The sequence below is a fragment of the Stegodyphus dumicola genome, chromosome 8, assembly GCF_044657685.1.
Source record: "Stegodyphus dumicola isolate Sdum_Otavi_A_Nest chromosome 8, ASM4465768v1".
NCBI classification, from domain to species: domain Eukaryota; kingdom Metazoa; phylum Arthropoda; class Arachnida; order Araneae; family Eresidae; genus Stegodyphus; species Stegodyphus dumicola.
In genome coordinates, this window is record NC_140775.1 from 88,426,767 (window position 1) to 88,452,492 (window position 25,726).

General features: G+C 31.4%; 1 protein-coding gene across 4 annotated transcripts in view; it reads left to right on the forward strand.

Annotated features, from left to right (window-relative positions):
• LOC118200674 (pumilio homolog 1-like) overlaps positions 1 to 25,726 on the forward strand; it is a 204,087-nt gene that overhangs the window by 152,727 nt on the left and 25,634 nt on the right. For all 4 annotated transcript variants that reach the window (XM_035372632.2, XM_085822087.1, XM_085822086.1 and 1 more), the window contains 4 exons: positions 5,995 to 6,204; positions 13,561 to 13,701; positions 13,916 to 14,209; positions 19,784 to 20,053. In XM_035372632.2, coding sequence (XP_035228523.1) covers positions 5,995 to 6,204; positions 13,561 to 13,701; positions 13,916 to 14,209; positions 19,784 to 20,053 — 915 coding nt within the window. The remainder of the gene's footprint in view (positions 1 to 5,994; positions 6,205 to 13,560; positions 13,702 to 13,915; positions 14,210 to 19,783; positions 20,054 to 25,726) is intronic.

A 25,726-nucleotide genomic window follows, 5' to 3' on the forward strand; every position in this document is an offset into this window, starting at 1 on the left:
TTGTTTTTATATGATGCACATATCGAAATGTCAAAAGCATTTATTTAGCGGAAAAATCTAAAGAACGGCTACATTCTATCCCCCCCCCTCCGCTCCTCTTTTTCAAGTTACGCTCGACTGTCCGAATATTCGCCAATTTTCAAGTATGCAGGTAGTTAAGCTTTTACTGTTAAAGGATGACTGCATGAAGCAAATTTCTGTCTTCTGATTTCAGAAATGTTCCTCTTTTTTTACTTAAATTACTTTGCTTGCAATATCTGTTAAGGGAAAACTGGTATACGATGAAAATTTAGAAAATGTTCAGAATTTAGATTTAAATTAGTTAAATATCAATATGAGTGGAAAAATAAATTGCATTTATTATTAAGTTCCAAGCAAATAGAATAAATATGCATTATTATTATTTATTTCCTCTATTTTGAACTGAAATTTCATCATTAAATCTTGTAATATAGTTTAGTTGTGTATAGTTTTTTTTCTCTTATTGTAAACTAGTTCTGTAAATTGAACTGTTATTTAAAATTTAAAAAAAGTAATTATTTTCCGTGGTTGAGGTTCCCCCTTTCTCTGCCCATGCTTATTCTCTCTTAATAAATACTGCATTTCTCATATTTTAAATTACGAGTCTAATTTTTGAAGTTATGCAGTTGTGTATAATGTAATTAGATAGTGCTTATTTTTTGAACTAAAATGTGGCTATGAACCCTGTTATATATTTTTCTGGATTTCATTATGCCAAAGAAATTTCGTATAATTTGCATGCATTTGATTAACATTTTTCAAATGCTTATATGTATAGAATACATAAAAAATATACTGTGTGAGGATTTGTCTGTGTTTTAGCCTTTTGGAATGCCCCCATTACGTATGTCAGGTACGTGATGTTAAAAATGTTTTTGTATGATTCAGGCATAAGGCCAACCAGTAATATTTACGCATTTTTCTGGATTTCATCATGCCAAAGAAATTTCTTATATTTTGCAAGCATTTGATTAACCTTTTTGAAATGTTTATATGTGTAGAATACCTAAAAAATGTACAGTCAAAAGTCGTTAATCCGGACTCGTCGGGACTTCGGCGATTCCGGATTATCGATTTTTCCAGATTATAGATCATCAGTTTAAATCGCGTAAGATGGCATGCAGAAATTCTAAAATTAAAAATATGAAACCGTAATTTATGAAATAAAGAACAATTATGATCTAAAGGGTATCAAAATTTACAAAAAAAAAAAAAGCTTAATATTTATTTGTTTACTTTATTAAACATTTCTCTCAATGTAAGTTGTTTAAGTTGCTTCGTTTTATGTGATAATACTTTCTTTTTAATTCTATAAACCGACAATTTTTTGTTCACTTACAAAGTTCCGCTGTTCAAGTCCCGTTAATTGCTGTGCCGAGAATACCGACTAACTTGTCAATCGAAATTTTTTCGTTTTCACTAACCTCTCTGTCACATTCTTCATGTCTTTATCCATTTTTTACAGCAATTCAACTTTTTGTTTGATGGACATTGAAACATACTTTCGCTTTGTACGATCCTTTGGGAGCTCCAGAATCAAAAATTCTATTTGACATAATCAAAAGTTCAAGTTTACTTTTATAGTATTGCTCTTACAGTCTGCAAAAAATAATAAGCCGAATCCAATTCGAAAATTAAGGAACAACGCAATCATCAACATTAACTGAAATAGAAAATTAGATAATTTTAGCTTACACCGTCCGTTATACATAAAATGCGCACACGCAAATACGCAGTCATAAGAGGTCCTACGCGCATGCGTAAACGCCTATGCGCATGTGTCAACGCGGCGCATGCGCAGAAAGTTTTTAGCTTTGAGGTCCGGATTATAGATCATTCCGAATTATGGGTGTCCGAATTAACGACTTTTGACTGTACTAAAATATATTGTGTGAAAAAGTTGGCTGTGTTTTATACTTTTGGAATGCCCAATTACTTAGATCATAACGTAAGACAGGTTTGTGATGTTAAAGAAGTTTTTATATGATTCAGGCATTAAGTCCAACCAGTAAAATTTATATATTTTCTGGATTTCATTATGCCAAAGAAATTTCATATAATTTGCACGCATTTGATTAACATTTTCGAAATGCTTATATGTGTAGAATACATAAAAAATATACTGTGTGAAGAGTTGTGTTTCAGGCTTTTGGAATGCTCTCATTACTTAGATCATTACGTAAGTCAGGTATGTGATGTTAAAGAAGTTTTTATATGATTCAGGCATAAGACCAACCAGTAAAATTTATATATTTTTCTGGGTTTTATTATGCCAAAGAAATTTCTTATAATTTGCACGAATTTGATTAACATTTTTCAAATACTTAATTTATAGAGAGCATAAAATATATACTCTGTGAGGATTTGTCTGTGTTTTAGGTTTTTGGAATGTCCCCATTACTTAGATCTAACATTTTTCAAATACTTAATTTATAGAGTGCAAAATATATATACTCTGTGAGGATTTGTCTGTGTTTTAGGCTTTTGGAATGTCCCCATTACTTAGATCATTACGTATGTCAGGTATGTGATGTTAAAGAAGTTTTTATATGATTCAGGCATAAGTCCAACCAGTAAAATTTATATATTTTTCTGGATTTCATTATGCCAAAGAAATTTCATATAATTTGCATGCATTTGATTAAAATTTTTCAAATGCTTATATGTATAGAATACATAAAAAATATACTGTGTGAGGATTTGTCTGTGTTTTAGCCTTTTGGAATACCCCGATCACGTATGTCAGGTATGTGATGTTAAAAACGTTTTTGTATGATTCAGGCATAAGGCCAACCAGTAATATTTATGCATTTTTCTGGATTTCATCATGCCAAAGAAATTTCTTATATTTTGCAAGCATTTGGTGAACCTTTTTGAAATGCTTATATGTGTAGAATAAATAAAAAATATACTGTGTGAAAAGTTGGCTGTGTTTTAGGCTTTTAGAATGCCCGATTACTTAGGTCATTACATAAGTCCGATATGTTATCTTAAAGAAGTTTTTATATGATTCAGGCATAAGTCCAGCCAGTAAAATTTATACAGTCAAAAGTCGTTAATTCGGACTCGTCTGGACTTCGGCGATTCCGGATTATCGATTTTTCCCGATTATAGATCATCAGTTTAAATCTCGTAAGATGGCATGCAGAAATTCTAAAATTAAAAATATGAAACTGTAATTTATGAAATAAAGAACAATTATGATCTAAAGGGTATCAAAATTTACAAAAAAAAAAGCTTAATATTTATTTGTTTACTTTATTAAACATTTCTTTCAATGTAAGTTGTTTAAATTGCTTCGTTTTATGTGATAATACTTTCTCTTTAATTCTATAAACAGACATGATTTCTTGTTCAGTTACAAAGTTCCGCTGTTCAAGTCCCGTTAATTGCTATGCCGCAATTAAGGCATAAGTCAGGCATTTTCAGGCATAAGTCCAACCAGTAAAATTTATATATTTTTCTGGATTTCATTATGCCAAAGAAATTTGTTATAATTTGCATGCATTTGTTTAATATTTTTCAAATGCTTATATGTCCAGAATACATAAAAAGTATACTGTGTGAGGAGTTGTTTGTTTTTTAGGCTTTTGGTATGCCCAAAGGCATTGCTCGTTTTTCATCTTGCCTGGTTTAAAAATATACCTAATGTCTCTAGAATTGCGTCGCCTAAAAACCCTAATCGCCCTTTAAAGGGGGGAGTATATATTGTATTTCTCACGCCTTCTTAGTGTGCCTTGGCGCATATTCCAGAGGGCCATGGTTCGATTTCTGGCAAAGGCGTTTCTCATTTTTCATGTCTCCCGCATTCAAAAAATACCTAATATCTCTACAGCATTTCGAAATGATTTTTCATTCTCTTTAATAACTTTTTGTTTTGGGAGATGTGAATTCTTTTATTAAATTGCTCTAAATTTTTTGACTTATCAACATTTTGGCTATTTTAAGATCAATTTCTATACAAAATTTTTAAATTGTAGATTTTTCACAATTTTTTTTAAATATTATACAGACTAATTTCATTAAAATAATGGCAATATATTAAAATTATGCTTAAGAATTAACATTAAAATAAAATGTTTCTATTTTTTTGCTGTCATATATATATATATATATAAAGTGACATTACTTTCCATTTTGGCAAAATATTTTGCAATATTTTGAATCTGGAAAAATAAGAAAAGTAATTAATGCTGTATAGTATACTTTATGAAACAGTTCTTAGCAAGAGCAAAATAGCTATGTAATGATTTTAAAATGGCTTTTTATTTTTCAGGGTAAGAGTTTTCCCCGTGTAATTGTCTCAGAATATTCAGAATTCTTAGGATATGCATCCGCTTCTCTATTAAATTCATTTTACACTTTTTTCTCTGAATTTTTTAAAAATACTTAAAGCTTTTTGCTGTTACAGAATTGGGGTAATTTTTCTTTCCGATTTTAGACGTTACACCTTGGTAAGTTTACAAGGATTTGAAAGCAAGATTTATAGACCTATGATTATAGAAGATCCCAGAAAAGTGTGATAAAATGAAAAATATCTTCATGGTACTAACATATAATGGAAGTGTTTTACAAGGAATTTGTAACTATTTTCTCACATTTTGGAGAATTGTTGGAAAACAATGAAAGCATAATATTTGAATGTTTTAATTTATATCCTACAAGTCTTTCACGTAAGATGTTTATCTTCCATTTATTTTTATTCTTTTCACTAGGTATAAGCATGGGAAAGAGTAAAAAGGCGTCTAAACTTGTCACATGGACCGGCATATATAGAAAGAAAGTTTCCTATTATTAAAGAAATTGAAAACTGACAATTTACAAGATTCATCTTATATGTCTCAATGCATCATACACAAGGCTAGCGCTAGGCATTTTCGCACCTGATATAATTAATCTCTGTGGGTCCTAAGTTCTGCTCCCAGTACCTGTCCTAAATTTTAAAAGTTCTGCCATTTCTACATTTTGTTGGTCTGTTCGTGAATAAATTCTAAAAATCTGCCACACTGGCTCTGTAACTGGCCCTGATCATCACTGAAGAAGAAATTATGTCTGTGTATAGAATTAAAGAGAAAGTATTATCACATAAAACGTAGCAACTTAAACAACTTACATTGAAAGAAATGTTTAATAAAGTAAACAAATAAATAGTAAGTTTTTTTTTTTTTTTTTTCTTTGTAAATTTTGATACCCTTTAGATCATAATTGTTCTTTATTTCATAAATTACGGTTTCATATTTTGAATTTTATAATTTCTGCATGCCATCTTACCAGATTTAAACTGAGGATCTGTTATCCGGAAACGCCGAAGTCCCGACGAGTCCGGATTAACGACTTTTGACTGTATTTGATTTTTGTGTCAAGAAAATCAGCGTTCGACCATTTTTTAAATTTTTTGATGTTTATAATATGTGCAAAAGGTCTGTTTGGTTGAGAAATCAGTCTTGATCCAATTTGCCTCCCTTTTAATACAAGAATCCAACATTTTCATCATCATTGTTCACTTTTTGCCTCTTCGAGGGCTCTGGTTTTTGAATACGCATTTTATGATATATCTTGGAACCAATATAATTCCAAATACACAGGTGTTACAATGTTACAGAAGTATTTAATTTTCATGATTATTTCTTCACATAACCAATGCATTGCATTCACTTTATGCAGTCACTTTTGAATAGGATAAGCTAAGAGAAAGAAATACGTGTATATTATCATGCATGCAGGTTGAGAGCAAAATAAATTTATCTTTCAAGTAATGGAAATAATATAATATAATAAAGGCTTTTGCCTTTCAGGCAGGAAAGTTTTTGAAATTGAAAACCCTGCATAGAAAATTTAAGCTCTAAATATGGTTGTTACATCTATCATTTGTTTGTTTGGAATTTTCTAAGTATGGTATCGTAGAAAGTATGTACTATTTGAATGTTCTGTTTGGGTTGCTTTTAAATTTGTTACTTTTATAACCCTTTACAGGTCCTGCAATGGTGCCTCAATATTATGGCATGCCTCCATGGGGCATGTTTCCTACTCCAGGAATGGTACAGGGTGGACAAGGGCAAAATCCAAATACTCAGCAACAGCTGTTGCGTGGTGGCGGCGCTAGGCCTATGACTCCTCAAGGCCCAGGTGCTGATACCATGGCACAAGGTGGTGGTGGTATGCCTCAGGGCATGCAAGGTCCAGGTATGAGAAAATATGAACATAATCAAAGAGTTCCTAGAATTTAATTTTAAGAATTGTGTTATAATTGTGATATTCTCTGTTTGGTTAAAACATAATGAAGGGCCATTGTATTGGTGAATAAAATAAACTGATGTATAAGGCAATTCAATTCTTTTAATCAGAGTGCATGGAGAAAATTATATTTTTTGCTACCATGTTTCAAAATATCTTGACTGTGTAAAATGTTAACTCTCTAGCACTCATTTTATTGGTAAATTTCATTTTAAGAGTTATTTATTAAGTACATTTTTCTTAATTTATATTGTAGTAAAATATGTCATTTTCTTGCTGTTTTTTTGGGCTAGTGCATTATTTTATTTTTATTCTTTATTATTATTTATTGCGAGATATTTTGGGGAGAAAGTAATCGTGAATTGTTTTTAGATGGAAAATACATTATATTAGAGCTGGTCATTGTTACTGTTTATTAGACAGAGCTATTTAAATGGAGTTGTGAAGAGTGTGTATTTGAAACGGATAATGAATATGGATGAACTTAAATTATGCAACACTAGATGAAACTGCCATAGAGTAGTTTGTCTTACAGGCCAGTTTATTATGAATTTTCTGTGAAATACAGTTTTAAAATTCTTGTACAATGCTACTGAACATTCTTTTACAGATAAAATCAACTTTTTCTTCCGACTCCCCTTTACAAGTATTGACTAATTTTGGGAGAATTAACTAAAAGTTATTTTTAAAAATTAGCTGTCAATGTTTCCAGCCTTCTGCAGAAGCAATAATTTATTTTTCCCCACACGATTAATGCGAGGAACAACTCAAATTTAACCTTAAGTATTTGAATTCATTTATTAGATAGGAAATGTTTTATCAGCTGCTTTTTTTTTTTTTTTTTTTTTTTGTTGTTGTTGTTGTTGTTGTTGTTGTTGTTGTTGGGGGGTGTATTGCATTTGATAATTGCAGAACATACAAGGGTATCTGCCTAAGAGCAGAGAAGGAGCTTCATGGAGGATTTTGTAGGGAAAACTGTATCATAATTATCTTACAGAAGGGTAAGTACCTTTTAAGGACAGGACATTTGAAACCTCAGATATTGCAAATGTTAGTGATTTGAAATTCTAAAAATTGGATTTTTGAAATTTTTGGTCATTTGAATCTTAATCTAACATATCGTTAAATGTTATAACTCAGAACTTTGACAAGATTAATTTTATGTCATCCAATAAAAGTATTCATTAAGCGAGAATATGATGGTGACAGTTTTGATGATATCTGAGTGACTACTATTGTCTTGTGATGACTTTGAGTACTGTTCTCTTTCATATGCGCAGACTCCAACTACTACTCATATGCGCAGACTCTCCAACTACTACAGATTCTCCGTAGTTCCTATGAAAATTCCTAATAAACTGGGAGCTACAAAAAATATGCGAAAAACTACAGATTTTACAGAAACAAGGTATTAGAACCAGTATGCAAAATGGAACTAACTAATTCATCTGATGATTGGCAGAATACTCATGTCATCACGTGCTGTGTATATTGCTGGCTTGGAAGAAAAGCCAATTGTAGATCAGTGCAACTCTAACCGTTAATATCTCTATTTATAGTTCCCTGCACTCCCAGGATCTTTGCTGCTGTATAGGGTTTGTTTAGCCTGCTTTTACTCCATTCGTTTAGATAACAGTGACAGTATATCATGTGTGTGTCTTCTTAACTGTGATTCAGCTGGAAGGTTTTTGTTAATTATGCTGCCTCACATGAAGAACGGCATGTGTTTTCTCAAAAGCATAAAGAACTTTGTTCTCTAAAGTCTTAAAGAAATAATGAGTTTCTTCCTGTAAAGTGAAAAAACAGATGCCATAAAAGTTGAATGCTATTTTGTTCAATTTGTAGTTGAACATAATGTACTTATATCAGTTTTGGATCATTCCAAACAGCTTTTCAATGCAACATTTCAAGATTCTGCCATAGCAAAAAAAAAAAAAAAAAAAAAAAAAAAAAAAAAAAAAAAAAAATAGCTGTGGCCATTCCAGAACTTCTATTGTGAAAAATGCTTTCAGAAAGTACTGTTTCCAGTATTGTAAAATCAGTGTGCAATACATCATTTTCTCTTAATTACTGATGGAAGTAGTAATAGCAGTGATGACAAACGGTACCCCTTGATTAATATTCTAGCAAAGAAAAGAGAGTGATAATAATTTTTTTTTTTATATCCATTTTAGACAGCACAAATAATACCGGAGAGGGTATTTTTTAAATGAAAGTGAAGTTATTTTTAAATTCTGTGTGAGGTTTTTTTGTAACTGCATGTTCATGCATAATAGAAAATTTCTGCTAAATGATCCATTTTCAAAACATGCTGAAGTTGCTGGCATCAACTTGAGAACTGAAGTTTCATTTTCATCTGTTCATTTCTTCATGAATGCTTTCCCATCCATTATTTATGAAAAGCATATTAATCAAGTGGAAATTGAGTTTTCTGTGTATCAAGTAAGGTGATTTGGAAGAAGTTGTAGGTTTATGTATTGATATAGCATGGGAAGAAATTGCCAGATTAAAAAATATGAATGGGTAGATTAAATACAAAATATTGCCTGTTGTAATGCTTGCTGTTTGCATATTTATCATCTCGATCAAAATTGCTTTGAGAGTTTTTGAATCTAAATTCACTTCTTAAAAAAAAAAAAGTCTGAATTTAGATTTGAAAACTCTCAGAGCAATTTTGATTGAGAAGATGAATATGCAGGCAAATGAAGAACTGTGTAATAATAAAAAAATTATCAATCAGAATGTAAGTAAGCTACATATAAATCTTTGCATTCGTAATTTTTAAATAATTTCCAAGTTAAAAAATATTTTTATGTATTATTCTTGGTTATCTAATTTTTTTTATTTCCCTCTAGAAATCAAACCCAAAAACTTCATAAAGATGTATGATTTATGGGTTCTGATTTTCTGTACGATTAGTAGTGATTTAAAATATTTGCTTCAATCATATATTATTAGTATATTTAGTGATGTATGACTTGAGGAATAAAAGGAAAATTTCTAATTAAATGTACATGTAATTTACAAGAAATATTTTTAATTATTCAGTTACGCATCTGTAAAATATCAATCTTTCAAATAATAAATTAATAATAGACCTTTAAATTCTGTTTTCGTTCTAAAAATAACAGCAAAAAAATTTTCTAACTCCCTGCAATGAGATGCATTTTCCGATAAAATCTGAACCCAACATCTAGACATTAAACTGTCATGTGATCTGAAATGGAGTATAAAAGGTTAATTGTGTCATAACTCTTTCTCTTTGCTCTTCACCTCTGCTTTTTTTGCTGGGTTGCCTTGCCGCTAGTTTTACTTTTCTAATTTCTTCCATTGCTTAAGTAGTAAGCTGTACAGAATTGGAGCATGCATAGTGCACCCACAGTGATGATGTGCATTATCAAGGAATAAAATTATGTGTGTTCTTTGAGTGTCATCTTGCTGTAAATGCAGTTATAATGCAGAGAACCACTGCCAAAGTGTTGCAACTTACTTTCACCAAGTCAGTCTTACTACAACAGTGGCACAGTCAAAAAATGGTGCATTTGGACTCCACCTTGTGCAAAATGATTCCTGCTTGATTGAGCATTTGGAGTATGGAATTAAATTGCCGTTAAAAAGTGTTGTCTAGCAACATAAAGAAAGAAAAGGAAAAAAAAAAAAATATTGTTTTGCCCTGCCTTTCTGATGATTAACTTTGCAATCTACCTCAAAAGTTGGAAGTAAAAAGAAAATATCTATCCTAATATATTAACAAGTGTTTCAAGGTTTTTATACCGTATCGATCTTCGTGTTAACCAATATTCTTCAACTATTTTATCAGATAAACTAAATGACGTTCTTTTTATCTGTAAAAGAAATGAGAATTATGCAACGGATTTTAAATTTTGCATCTAAATTTAGAGATGCATTCCTGACGTTTAATGGTATTGATTTGGAAAATGGAAAAAATATTGCTTAAAAACGACTCGAGATTTTTAATTTTGAGAGTTTATTTAATGTTATTTTGTAAATGATGTATGCTAAACATTTTTACTTCCTTGTACGAAGTAAAAAGGAAGTATTGTAATCGTGAAAAGTTTCAGGCAGCATATTTCAACAAAAATATCAATTTTGACTGCAATCGAATGCAATTTAACGATGTTTTTGTGTAATATCTGTACGTAAGGACAGAATAAAATACTCTTTTCCTTCAAAAAAATTAAAAAACTGCTTTAAAATTAATTCTGAAGAGAATTCTTCGTGGCGTCTGTACGATACATACGTATCTTGCATAACTCAAAAACGAGTAGCCTCAGAACGTTGAAATTTTGTATGTAAGACTGCTATAACATGTAGATGTGCACCTCGTATTTGTTTGCAATCGGTCGCACCAAACGTATATAAATATATTTATATAAATATCCACTCTGCTACCCGGCTCAGTGATCTCAGTTTCTTTACTCTTATATGTTTGTAAATTGTACATTTTTTGCTTTAAAAATGATTGAATTATGTTGTTCTTATCTTCCAGTTAAGCTTTTTATGCCTTTAGTAAATCTCTATGTAATATTTTTAGAATTATCAACAAGTTGTTTAAGTGCCACTAAGCCAAATACTTCTTGATGGCGGCCATTGTTTACATTTAAAACAGCAGGATAGTGGATTTGTTGCCAATCTAGAGAAACTTAGCTTCGCAACAACAAAGATAATGCCTTCATTTATTATTGCAAATTAAATCATGCTTAACCCTTTCTGGAATTTTTTCGAGGAAATAAGTGTTTAAGATTTACTTCATAATTTTTTAATACACATATTTTGAGTTTTTATTTATTTTTGCCTTGTCGTGAAGTGAGAACTGAATTAATTGAATGAGAAATACCGAATCGTCTGTGAAAAACTTTCTTTTTTGATTTGTTTGCTTAATTTCTTTTATACATTGTTCTAGATATAATAGAGTATTTGAATACAACATGTGGCAGTGATTAGATAATTCTTCAAATGATATAAATTTTGTGCATTCTGAGTTTATAAGGCTTGTATGCCAAGCTATATTTTTTAATTACATTTCTTTGCGTAAATCAAGATTAAAGATATTTGCTTAATTCTAGAAAGATGAATGCCATTGTCTTGACTGTTTCAGATTTTACTTTAAAGTTTTGCAGGCTTAGGTTGATAAAGAGACTTTTCCTAACTTTATGTGATGTATATGTAATATTTGAAAGATAATCGCTAACAAAATTATTAGCTTAATCTGCATATAGGTCTTAAAATTCCTAATTTAAATATAAAGACACCTCTTTTTTCATCTACACTCTTTCCTTGCAGTAAACAGCTGTGGAAAAAGTTGCTGAGTTATCATTTCAGATTAATATTAAGGAGCCAAGCTTACAACTAACTGTAAACTCTCTTTTGTCGCTTGCACTTGCATGCTGAGTCATGTTTCTTCACCAAGTTGCATCTTTCTACTATTTACAATGTAAGCTGCATATATAGAAATTGTGAGGTGCTTATGTGTTGAACTCAGCACATCTGTCTCTGTAATATCTTCGAGCTATCTCTAAAGTTGCATCTTATTTGTGTGCAAGCTACATATCTATACAGTATTTCAGCCATAATTAAAAAGTGAATTAGTTTCAATTTCCGCAAAAACATCACACCTCTGAGAATCGACAGGATACCCATGTTTTCATCTTGACCTGATTGGATTTAGATAAAATACTTAGAAAATTCAAATGAATGTGCCAGTTTATCTGCAAGTTCGAAAGTTCTAACATCCAGTGAAGTGTGGAATTCCAGTTTTTAGCTAAATCAGTGTCGAATTATTTTGGCTGTTTCAGTATTTAGAAGAGGACAAAATATTTTTCGTAATTCTGCTGTGGCATTGTAATTGTTCTTAAAAAAATCAGTCATTCATAATGTTTTGAAAGTGAACTCCCGATGTGTTCAAAAGTGCTTTGAAGGTCACTGATCTGCATATTTATTGTGCTTCGTTCTGCTCTCATGCGAATAAATTAGTCAGGTTATTTTTGTTTGGTATAGGATTGAAAATTAGGCTGGAAGGGTGTGCTAGAAAATTATTTGTCCTTCTGCTTTCCCCAACCGCAATTATATTACAAATAATTATCAGTTGGTTCTATTCTGAAATGTTAACATATAATGTTGTTTTATCACAGTATTTTTATTTAATGTAGTGCTCTTTGATAAAAATATAAATTAAAAATTTTATGGTGTCAAAAGATTTAACTTTTCATAATTGTGTTTGAAGTAATATTAAGTAATAAATTTTAAGATATTTAAAATATTTTCAGGAAGATTGAATAATTATTTTTGAATTAATGTTGGAAATTTTAAATTGTTAATAAGAATTTTTAAATAAATGAAATAATTTTGAAAAATTGGCATAGAATATGATAATGCTTTTTAAATATAATAGGGAAAAAAGAAGTAATTTTGAATACTAGTCAAGAAAATGGATGCAAAAATTTCTTTTGAGTATAATATAGAAAACATTTAATATTTTGATAGTGAATATTGCTGTAATGAATATCATTAACTTGAAAATATTTATAATTTTAGAAATTGAATCATATAGTAAAATTGATTATAAGTAATGTAATTAAGAAGGGAAATTAGTTCAGATAAGTAATATGAATGGAAATAATGGTAACTGAATGTTAAAAATTAATGACAACATAGAATACATAAGTAATGTAATTAAGAAGTGAAATTAGTACAAATAAGTAATATGAATGGAAATAATGGGAACTGAATGTTAAAAATTAATGACAACATAGAATACATTAAGATAAAACTTTAGGGGCTCCCACCGTATGAAAAAATACGTAATTTTTTATAAGATAATGCTGCATTTTCATTTAGAAATTTTAATGACATGTATTTTACAGTGTTTTTAATTTGTAGAATATGAATATTTCCAAAGTGAGAAAATGTATCCATCAATCCACAGCTTCTTTACATGTGACGAAGTTGCTTGCAGAAATATTTATTGAAAAACATTTGCCATTTTTTAAATAAAAATCCTGTATTGAAATCATTTTTAAAATGCATAACAACCATCTGTAATAGTATTCTTTGTAAGCATAGCTGAGATTTCTTGATGATCATACAATAATAAGGTTTTTTATGTTTATTTAATTGTTATTATGTAAAGCATTCACTGATATGACTGATAAAATAAGAGATAAATAATTTATTAGCCATACATCCTTATTTTTTTTTTTCTTTTGATTAATTCACTTTGCCTCCAAAATGTAAGCATGTGAATTATTTTTGCATACCAGACAAAATGATATTTTTTATATTAAGGGGGACAGTATCAAGTTGTAGCACCTTCCTACTATGAAAATGGATCTGTAATGATGGGAAATGCGAGGGGCATGGGAACAGCAATGAGGCTAGTCCCTCCTGTTCTTGTCAATCCAGCGGCTGCACCAAATAACAATCCAGGTGATAATATACTTTGCTTAGTGCTAAATAGTTAAAAAATTTTTCCACTGTGAAATGTGAAATTACTGTCTTTACTATTATAACAGTATCATTTCTTGTAATAAATGTCTTAATAATAGTTATAAATTAAGCATAATGTATTTTTCTGTTGAAAAAAACTGATAAAGGTTAGTTGTCATGATATATAGCATTAATGCATTCTGAATAATTGTAGGTACTATGGGTAGTGGTGGCCTACGTTTGCTTGGCTCACAAGGTCAGCAAAATCCTGCGGCAAGCCTCTTTAGTAATGGAACACCTAACAGTAATACTATTTATACTTCACCTGCTAGTTCTAATATGACATTTAGTCACCCAAATTCTGGTCTAGGATTTTCTGGGACAAATGGCAGTCAACTAGGTTATGGATCAGGACTTGGTTTAGGCCCTGCCCAACCCCAGAATACTATGGGCTATGGATCAAATTCTATGGGTCCTATTGGTGCTTCATTAAGTGCTATTGGAACTAGTAAGTTAAACCAAAATGTTGAAAATAATTTGTAGTATATTTATAGTAGTTCAACCTTTTTTTTTTTTTTTTTTCTTAAAGGAATAACAGATTTATTGATATCCCATTTGTTCTTATTTATTGACATCTCATTTGAATTAGTAATTGTTTTTAATTGTGCCCTCAGATGGTAAAACAAGAAGAAGCAAACTTGGAAAAATGAATTGATTCAGGATTTTTTATATTTTAATTGAATAGCTAAATGTAAAATGACGTCACATTTATGTTTTCAAAGTTTACTGGAGGTAGAAAGCCTATTCATATATTAGCAAGTCATTAAAAATTATATTTAATAGGGGCACATTTACTACTGTAACTGATTTATGTGCTGTAGCATTTTTATTTATTGTAGTGTGAACTTGATTAAGCCATTATGTGTGTTTCTAAATTTATTTTTAATATGACTTTTTGCACATACTTCAAATCCACCTTGAATTTTTGATGGAAAGTATGCTCTTTTATTTCAAGGATAATTAATAACAACAAAGAAAAAGAGCAGTATATTTATTATGTAATATAAAAAATATGCAAATGACCTTTTTTTGTTTGTTTGTTTGTTTGTTCCTGAAGAGCAGGCACCTTCATTTGATTGCTTCTGAAATCGACAAAATTGGATTCAAAAGCTTTACTGAACTAAACTTGCTGTTTTGCCTAGTTCTATATGTTTATATGAGGTCTGTCTGAAAAGTATACAATCTTTGGATGGAAAATATATGTTACTTACATGATGTGATGGGGACTTTAATCTTTTCCTTCTGCATTTTCTCTTCTCTACTCTAAAAACAGAATCTCAATATCATCTTCAATTTCAGAAGTAACCAGAAGTTGCAAGAAGCTATGCCTGAGAGTAACGAAGTTGGCAAGTGACTGCAATTTCATGTTTTGCCAGGAAAGTCTGTATCAGGTGTGGTGAATAAGATGGAGCATTGTCATTGTACAACTGCCTGTTTTACACTGTTTAGAGGTTTGATCTTTTGTGCCAAACTGCATTACATTATCTGCAGAGAACTTGATAGTACTCTTTTTGTCACTGTTTGTCTATCTGGTGTCTATTCATGGTGCACATTTCCTCAGATAGCAAAGGGTACAGTTAGCATCACCTTCAGTTTGCTTCTCACCTGTCATGCCATCGGACTTGGAGATCCAGGATGCTTCCATTGCTATGACTGTGCTTTAGTTTCCAGGTAATTTCCATCCACCCATGATTCAACTCCTGTTATCATGGTATTCATAAACTCGGGAGATCAATGCGAGTAGTATCCATCAGGTTTTGTGCAATCTCAAGAGAGTTCTTTCTTTTCTGCTGAAAAAAAGCTTGGATGCAAATTCTGCAGCCACTCAGTTCACATTCAAATCATCATGCAAAATTACTTGTGCAGACTATTTACTAATCTCAACTTCTTTGGTAGTCTCTTGTGTGGTCGAACAACAATTTCCCATTGTTAGATTTTCTACCCTCTGAACAATGGCTACATTTTGAGCAGTTTGTGGTTTTCATGGATTCTCATTACTCTCCCCTAGTGTCTGGCCCTACCACTTCTTAACCCTTTCCGAATGAGCATTCCCTACGAACATCTCTTACAGCCAGGTGTCCCATCCATGTGTTACTGGAGATTGAAATCAGGGGACAGGTGATGCGTGCACGCATTTTAAGCTGGAGCCTACTAGCTAGCACCCTGTGTTCCTTACTTTTCAAGTGAACATAGTTTTAGGTTCCTGACCAGTTTGTAAACATTCTGCCTGACTTTGGTATTTTACTCATCAGCTGTTTGCTGACAAATCTGTACCAACATCTATCCAATTATCTGGTAGGCATTTTCCAACTATTTATATGAATGAAAATGCTGAAAAAAAACTGAAGAAGATGCCTAGTGTGTTTACAAACCCTGCTAAAACAAAGAAAAAAGCAACAGTCATATTATGCAATGTAGGACTTTGTGTTTCTCTGTATTTCGAGATTTACTATACTGTCTTCAAATTTTGTTACTTGTAAATAGTCTTTATTGGTTTTTATTAATTTTAAAGTTTATTAATGAATTTATCAATTAAAACTTGAAATAATTTGAATAGCGCTTCTGAAAATTCTTTTATAAGGTCAGCAAATTTTTTAATATATTTTCATGTAAAATAAAGAAAAAAGATTATTAAATGCTAATTTTAATACATATAAGAGCTTAAATCATAATCTAAAATGGTACCAAAAATTACAATGCTAGAATTTGAAACTATTTTGTGTTTGCGATTCCCCTCTCCTCTAAAGTTGGTCTTAGTGATGCAAGGGTTAGTGCCACCACGAAAGGGTTAATTTGTGTTACTCCCATAACATTGTCTACAAACACCTGCTGAATCTTACAAATTGTTTCACTTTGAGAATTACCGAGCTTTTTATAAAATTTTATGTGGTACCATTTAATAAGATGTTCAGTCATTTTACGAGAAATCAAAAATCTGATGAGCACTTATAAGAACAATTCACTTGATGTAGGCAATGACTGATTCACTGAAAAGCCAACAAAAAATTCAAGCGTGTGCACTGAGCTGCCTCCTTCTACTGTGCCCAATGGCGCTGGCCTAGCATCACTACTATGAGTGGGAAAATTCAAGGTCAGATACTAAAAAGACCTCGTATGAGTTAATTATGCTATAGAACTGAATATAGGGATGGAAAAGATTCTGGTATGTGCTAAATAATTGGAAAGGAGGGGGAACTATATAATCAGATGAAAGTGAGTTTGAATTTTCAAGAACAGATATAATTTCATCCTAAATTCTTTTAAAAAGCAAATCCTGTCAAATCAGACATTACAACAATTACTATTTACATTTTAACAGAAAATGGGGACTCAAGTGCAGTTGCTAGAGAGGTTGTTTATAATTATCTTTTTAACAAGGAAAAAGTCTAATTAAAATATTAGAATGTATGTAGTTGATTTTTTTATTTGATATTTTAAAGTAAAATAAGTAGAAAATATTGAAAAACAAGATGTGTTCAAGTATTTGAAATGTATGGGTATGAAAAAATGCACATATTCATTGTTGGTAAAGCTAGTATTAAAAAAGCAAATAAGTTATCTTGTCGTCTTTGTGTAATCTCCAACTAAATTTAGTAATTTTTTTTTTGCTGTAAATATGTACTGTCTTTTAATGTGCATTATGTTTTGTCCATATTTTTATGAATTTTTTTAATCAAAGTTGTAATTTTTCATGGAATTGACTAAATATTGAATCTAAAATACTTAGTAAAACTATAATATTATTAAAAATAAATCCACAGCTTGTAGAAGAAGTTTGTAGGCCAGTGCTAAATTATTGTGCAAATTATTAGTCAATCTTTGCTATATACACAGAAGAAATTATTATCACCATTTTCAGTTGCTTTGGAAAATCAAGTCATGGCTACTGGTTTCCCCCCCCCTCTCTTCCCTTGTATTTTATTAATTTAGTCTCCAGATTTTTTTGCTTAAAAGTGTGTCCTGGACTTTGTTCCAAGCCTATAATGATCTGGCTGTGTAAAGCTTTCAAGGTTTTCTCCTTGTGTAATATAAATATATAAGTTTCTTGTAGAGTGTGAATTTCATGTGGAATATCTGCCATGAAGGCATTGTTACCCTGAGGCTGATTTTTGCTTGTTTAACATTGGTTAGTAGATCTTCATCTGCCAAAAATTTTTAAGTCGCCCTTTGTGATGTGTGATTTTTATGACTTTATCTGCCAGATCAGTAGTTATTGGCTATCTTAGTTTAGATAAAAACATTGTGATAATAAATTGTAAGGTAATTTGAGTTAAAATTTATTTTTAAATAAAATTATGAGAGTGGAACATTTAGATGAAATTACATATTGTATATGATGGTGCAATTAGAATTAGTTTTCATCGTTCATTAAACTTATAGTATGTTATGACAAAATAATTATTATTTCTTTGTGTGATGTAATGTTACAAGCTGTTATTGTTTTAATCTATTAAACAGAAATTATGTGTACTCATACAGGGTTTGTCTGGTTCTTAAAATTACTTTTAAAATTCATTAGGTTTTTGGTAGTTGTAAAATCTCTAATTTTACTCAACTGACATTTCTTTCTTTCTTCTTGCTCTCTCTCTCTCTCGCTTTTTTTTTTTTTTAAATTTATTTATATATATATAGCTACCATTTTGAGTCTGAATTAACATTTTGAAGGACAATTTTTTTTCTCAATGCATTGACATAGCGATTGACTTCTTTCCTACTTAATATAAATGGTGGATCCTCAAGTTTTAAGCATGATTCCCTATCTCTGTTGAAGCATACACATTTCAAAATATGTATTTTAATTTTCAGAATTTCTTATTTGGAGATTTGCCCCTTTTGATGATTCTTTTATAAGCATAACAACATTGATAAATATGAAAATAACAGTAATACTTTTAATGGTAAAATTATATACCATTAAAATGAAACATGGTGTTGTTTTATTACCATTAGACTATCAGAAAGGCCTTAAAATCACAAAACTTTATTAAAACCAACTTTATTTAGCATTTAAAAAGGAAAACACATCTCGCAAGAGCCAATATTTAAACATAACACACACACACAAACCGAAGCCAGCATAAACAACGAACAGACAAAAAAAAAAAAAAAAAAAAGGTGAGAAGTAAGTCTCTTATGAATATCCTCACGCTATCATGAGCACATATGCATATTGCAAGATTAATGTTGCCTCTCATTGGAATGAGGATATCTACCATACATATTTCATTTCTCTTGATGTATTTTAAAGTGGCTCTGTTTTCCATCTTGGTGACTTTGGACTATTTTGATTCGGAAAAATAAGCAAGATAACAAATGCTATAAATCCCAGTTTCTGAAACATTTCTTAGAACAAAAATGCTACTGTAATTATTTAAAATTTTATTTCATTTGTCTTTTATATTTTTTCATGATAAGAGTTTTCCATTCTTATTTGTTTGATAAGTCCTTAGTTTTTTTCATCGTGGTCATTAAACATACTGCATATCCACAGGCAGGGAAAAAAAAAAAATATGCACAAACCCTGTTATATATCCAGATAAAAGATATAAGATGTAAATATGTCTATAAAACCTGTTTACCGTAAAATATAAGATGTAATGATTCACATGTCTTTGAACTCTGTGTAAATGCAAGATGATGTAAGTAAAATACATCTGAATAATGTGGAATGTATCCTGTTAATAAATGTATGAAATGGAGATTAAAGGCAAGATCTTTTCTTTAATTATTAAAATTCTGTAAGCAATTTATAATTTTCTTTTTTTTTAGACCTGTGAGTGAAATTGTCCGATATGTTTTTGTAGATGCTCAGGCAGTATCTTGATTAAAAGTAATTAATACTTTTTATGTTATGAAAAGAGTGATAGAAGAATAGGTAGCCTAAAATGTAAGTTCTGTTGCTATATCATGACAGTATGGAACTGAGTATTTTAAATATACACAATCTTTAGTGTTTCTTACAGGTATTTTTCAAATACTGTGTGCTGTGACATTGAGAAGCTTTTTTAAATTCGTATTGCAGGCATAGGAGGCACAGCTGGATCACCTAGACGTGATTCATTTGATCGGCGTGATGCTACTTCTCTTGGAACAATGGCAGGTACTGGATTCTCTGGTGGATTAGAAAGTCAGCTTTCACGTCAGATGACGCAACAGAAAGGAAACCAGTTTTATGGACCTCTTGGATCTGTAACTGCTTCAGGACCAGGCCCAATTGGCATGATCCCCCCCAGTCAAAGCCTTACCCCTCCACCATCTATAAATGGAGGATCCATTGGAAATCTTAATCTTGGTATGTATACATTTTTCATTTAAAATTCAAAAATCAAATTATGCTTCCATCCTTGTAATAATTATGCATTCCAAAATGGACAATTTATTCTGAAAGCTATAATTTGAAGATTTTATTATATATATATGTGGGATGGCATCGTTCATTATAATCAGATGATGCGACAAGCTGTGAAAATTAATCTTTTACTTTTCCGATGATAGAAGGCAGACGATTCCGCCATTAAGACGATGACGCGATTAAAAGATGTTTGAATATAAAAGATGATTCCTTTTCTTGATCTGTAAATAATCTCATCTATTTCCTTCTACGTATGTAATTACTTTGTAGTTTGTAGCATTTATTCATGTTTCATTAAATATTCAAGTTTTATATAAATCTGACTAGTTTATTAGCCCCTAGACAGCCACCTAGGAAGTAAGTTTACAAACATCATATTCCTAGACAGTAAGTACCGATTCTACAGATTTGGGCACTCAGCCCAGGATGAGCCTAGGAAGAAGCATTATGAATATTACAAAATAAGAGAAGTAAGTTTTGTTTCGATTATTTCCACATTGTTACTTCTAAGAATAGTGTTCTATGATACTGTGAGTTAAGATGACTACCTTAAATTCTATTCCTAGAATTTCAAATTCTTTAAAGACTGGGCCTACTAAGTCAATTAAACTTTTACATCAAATTGTGTTTGGAACTTTGGGTGATTGAAAAAATAGAGCTAGATTGCGCAACTTTTGTGGTTTTCCATCTGATTTTAATATTGAAGAAACAAAACAAAAATTACTTAAAATTCTTACTGCAAGTGATTTTATTTCTGTGTGTAATTTGTTACATCTTAATTATGATTCAAATCCTGATAAAAACTGTGATTTAATATTGAATAGTCTTTGTGTTTTTAAGCTTCTAAAATCCGAAAGTGATGACGATGATGAGTTATCTGGAAACGAAAGTGTTTATGATTCTGATAAAAATGATGATATTAATTCTGTTCGGTCAGAATCACCTCCCATAAATAACTTAGTGGATGAAAACATTATAATGCCTAGCAATATTTCCCTACAGTTTCGTGATATCTTAGAAACTGTTTCTGAATTTAATGGCACTGATACATATCCAGTTGAATTCTTCATTGGTGATTTAGAAGAATCTTTTAAATTATTTAAGTTATCGGAATTACATAAAATTGTGTTTGCTAAAAAATTGCTTACTGGTTCTGCTAAAGTATTTATTAGGTCTTTGAAGGGTATAATATCATGGGACAAATTAAAAGAAAATCTTTTATCTGAATTTGGTTCTAAAATAAACAGTGCACAACTTCATAATTTGTTACAGAAACGACACTTAAAACCTGGTGAATCACTTTCCGAATATTTAATTGCCATGCGTGAAATAGCCAGTCGCGGTTCTGTTGATGATTCATCAATTCTTGATTATGTAATCAATGGGATACCAGATCAGAGTAGTAACAAAATTGTTTTGTATGGGTGTAAAACTATTTCTGAATTCAAAGAGAAATTAAAAATTTATGAGAAAATTCGCGATCCAGATACGAAAAATAAGGGTTATTCAAGTACTAACACACAAAATAAAACACGCGCTGTACCTAGTAAGATTAAAGAGCCAGGGTTTTATAATTGTGGAAGTTTAGGCCATAAGCCGAATTTTTGTAACAATAAGAGTAAAGGATTTAAGTGTTTTAAATACAATTTGTTTGGACGCAAAGCCGTAGATTGTTTGAAAACATCATCTAAAAATATCCAAGATGCCAAAGTTGTTACTCCAATAACTCAGACTTGTCAGAAAGAAATGCATAAAACTGTTAATTTGGGTAATTTGCAAATTGATGCTTTAATAGGTACTGGTAGTCAAGTAACGCTAATCCGAGAAGATATGCATAAGAAGATAGGTTCTCCTGAACTTAAGTCGGCAGAACTACAGTTAACGGAATTTGGCAACAAACGTATAGGAAGTTTTGAAGGTGAATTCGAAACTGATGGTTCTTCATTTAGATCAAATATTTGTGTTATCGCAGAAAACAAGAAATCTGAGAATGATTCTGAAGAGCAAAAAAATGCTTATTGCAATGGAAATGGTTCTGAAGAAGGATTTGAAAAAGTTGTCAATTATGGTTTTTTACTTCAAAACCAGAAACTGATCCTGTTAGTATAGTTCCTGTTACAGTACAGAATGTGATCAAACTGGATACCTCATCCACAATCAAAGCAAGTGGCAATGATTTCCTGATTGTGAATTCTGACGACATCCCGAGTGATGCAGATTCTGATATAAGTGAAAATGATGCTATTAAAGATGAATTTGAATTAGTGCAAAAAGGAAACTTGAGCACAATACAATTAGCTTCGAAGCCGACGAGGAGAAACGCCACTGCAGAAGGAGATTCTGAAGAGAAGAATTTCCGCGAAGAAAAGTTATTTGCTAAAGGTGATGAATCAAATGCGAATTCTACTAGAACAATTTCAGTAAAATACCTTGGAATAGAGAAGCAAAAGAAGCCACCGGAGACAAAGAAACTACAGAGACCACCGAAGAAGAAAAGAAGATTGAAAAGCAGAAGTCAGTTAAAAAGTCTGATGAAAGCGACGCTAATACTGAAAGCAAAGACAGAACAAAAGAAATTAAAGAAGGTGCGAAAAAAGAAGCGAAAAAGCAGAGTCAGAAGATCCAGGAAGAAAATTGATAATGAAATGCCGATTTTGATGATTCCTGATTTAGACGTTTTTCCCGAATAGACAAATTTCTTCCGATTTGACTAATGGTTATAAAGACATGAACTAATTTAAGAAGACTGAAGATGATGTCCAAGGATGAAATGTATGAAGGAAGACGGCTTAAAGAAGATGATTTTGAGAAGACGCATTCAGAAGACGTATCCAGACGGTATCTAAGAAGACGTATTCAAATGATGTTTAAGAAGACGTAAATACGAAGAGGAAGAAGATGAATTGTTCCAGACAACATCAAAGGAAGACGTGTTTGTAAATTACATGTATTCAGATAGACTGTTCAAGATGAACGAACTTTGAAAGAGCATTTAAGAAGAGCTAACGCCGTTATTTCTGAGGATGTTAAGATGATAAGGGAAGATGGCTGAAATAAACCATTTAAGATGACTTTTCCCTCAATAGTAACTAACAATCTTTTTTTTTTCGTTTTTTAAAATTTTATTTTTCAGATCCCTAGATGAGATGATGGTGCTACGAAAATGCGAGGCCACATTCCATCAGGATGGACGAGCATTTGTGGGATGGCATCGTTCATTATAATCAGATGACGCGACAAGCTGTGAAAATAAATCTTTTACTTTTCCGATGATAGAAGGCAGACGATTCCGCCATTAAGACGATGACGCGATTAAAAGATGATTCCTTTTCTTCATCTGTAAATAATCTCATCTATTTCCTTCTACGTATGTAATTACTTTGTAATTTGTAGCAACTATTCATGTTTCATTAAATATTCAAGTTTTACATAAATCGGACTAGTTTATTAGCCCCTGGACAGCCACCTAAGAAGTAAGTTTACAAACATCATATTCCTAGACAGTAAGTACCGATTCTTCATATATTATTTATATATAATCCAAAATAGCTAGGTAAATGTTTAGAAAAAGTTTTCTTCTTTTGTATTTTGAGTACTTTTACAAAATTGACTAGTATTATACATGAATGATAATGTGTTAACTCTGATAATACAAGATGTTAGCTTTCATAGGTAGTATGGCAGTTGAGTATGTAGCATTTCGTTTGAAGATAGGTAGTCAGTTTTACAGTTTTTCGCACATAATGAAAGAAATTATATGTGCAGATGAGGTTTATAAAAATAAAGTAATAAGACAGGAAATAAAGCACGGAGGGAAGTGTGAAAGAACATTCAATTGTCATCCCTCAGCCAGTATGAGTTTAAATGATTTAATCACATATTCGTCCATTGAATTCCCCGCCCCCTTTTTTTTTGCTAGTTCATTCTGAAAATGAGCGATATCAATTTCAGCAAAGTGTGCTGTCGTATATTTCTGCAGACTTGAGCACAGTGCAACAGAAATGTCTGTCAAGGGTCCAGGTTTCCAGGTGGGTATTTAAGTCATTTTCAGATCGACTGAAGACAAATCTTGAAGGAGAAGGCCTGCAACTTCAGGAACTCATGAAAATGTTGCCAGAATGTTCTGTCTTGTGCATCCTGATCATTGATTGACAGTCAGAATGATCAGAGATGGGTTGAATTTAAATTAAACCACCATTTATCAGATTTTGTCGACTTATTTGGGAATGAAAATTGTTCTGAAAAACCTTTTACAGGAACAAAAGAAAAATAGAGAAGTGCCGTGATTTTTTGGAGCAGACTGAAAATGATTCTCATTTTCTGGAATGTGTCACTACCGTTAATGAATCTTTTGGGTGTTCAGGTATGACCCAGAATTGAAGTGCCAGAGCCTCGAATAGAACACTTCAATCTCACCAAGATGAAAAAAAGTGCAAGATTGAGAAAGTTGAAAATTTGAAGCATGCGGATTTACTTTTTCGGTGGCCAGAAAGTCATTCACAAAGAATTTGTGCCTCTAAAGTAAATGGTAAGCCAGTACGTTTACCAAGAAAGTTGTCATGCAAATGACCATCAGGGCGATGTGCCATGTTACACTCTAATTTTAGTTAATGTGTATTTTCACAAGTAGAAACATCCTTGTGGCTACTCGGCCTCCTTTTCTCTTGGCATATGAGTTCATGTGACTTATTTCTATTACCAGACTGAGCACTTACTTCAAAAGATGTCATCTCAGGATACTAGAAAACTTAAAAATGGCCATAACTGATTACTTGAAGGCAATTGTAGTACAGTCAAAAGTCGCTAATCTGGACTCGTCGGGACTTTGGCCATTCCGGATTATAGATCATCAGTTTAAATCTCGTAAGATGGCAAGCAGAAATTCTAAAATTAAAAATGTGAAACCGTAATTTATGAAATAAAGAACAATTATGATCTAAAGGGTATCAAAATTTACAAAAAAAAAAAAAAAAAAAAGCTTAATATTTATTTGTTTGCTTTATTAAACATTTCTTTCAATGTAAGTTGTTTAATTTGCTATGTTTTATGTGATAATACTTTCTCTTTAATTCTATAAACAGACATAATTTCTTGTTCAGTTACAAAGTTCCGCTGTTCAAGTCTCGTAATTGCTGTGCCGAGAATACCGACTAACTTGTCAATCGAAATTTTTTCGTTTTCACTAACCTCTCTGTCACATTCTTCATGTCATTATCCATTTTTTGCAGCGATTCCACTTTTTGTTTGATGGACATCGAAACATACTTTTGTTTTGTAGGTCCTTTGGGAGCTCCAGCATCAGAAATTCTATTTGACAGAATCGAAAGTTCAAGTTTACTTTTATAAAATTGCTGTTACAGTCTGCAAAAATAATAAGCCGTATGCAATTTGAAGATTAAGGAACAACGCAATCAACATTAACTCAAATAGATAATTAGATAATTTTAGCTTATACCGTCCGTTATACATAAAACTCGCATGCGAAAACTTATTCTGCGCACACGCATATGCGCTGTTGTAAAGGTCTTGCGCACACACGTAAACACCTATGGGCATGTGTCAATGCGGCGCATGCGCAGAAAGTTTTTAGCTTTGAGGTTCGGATTATAGATC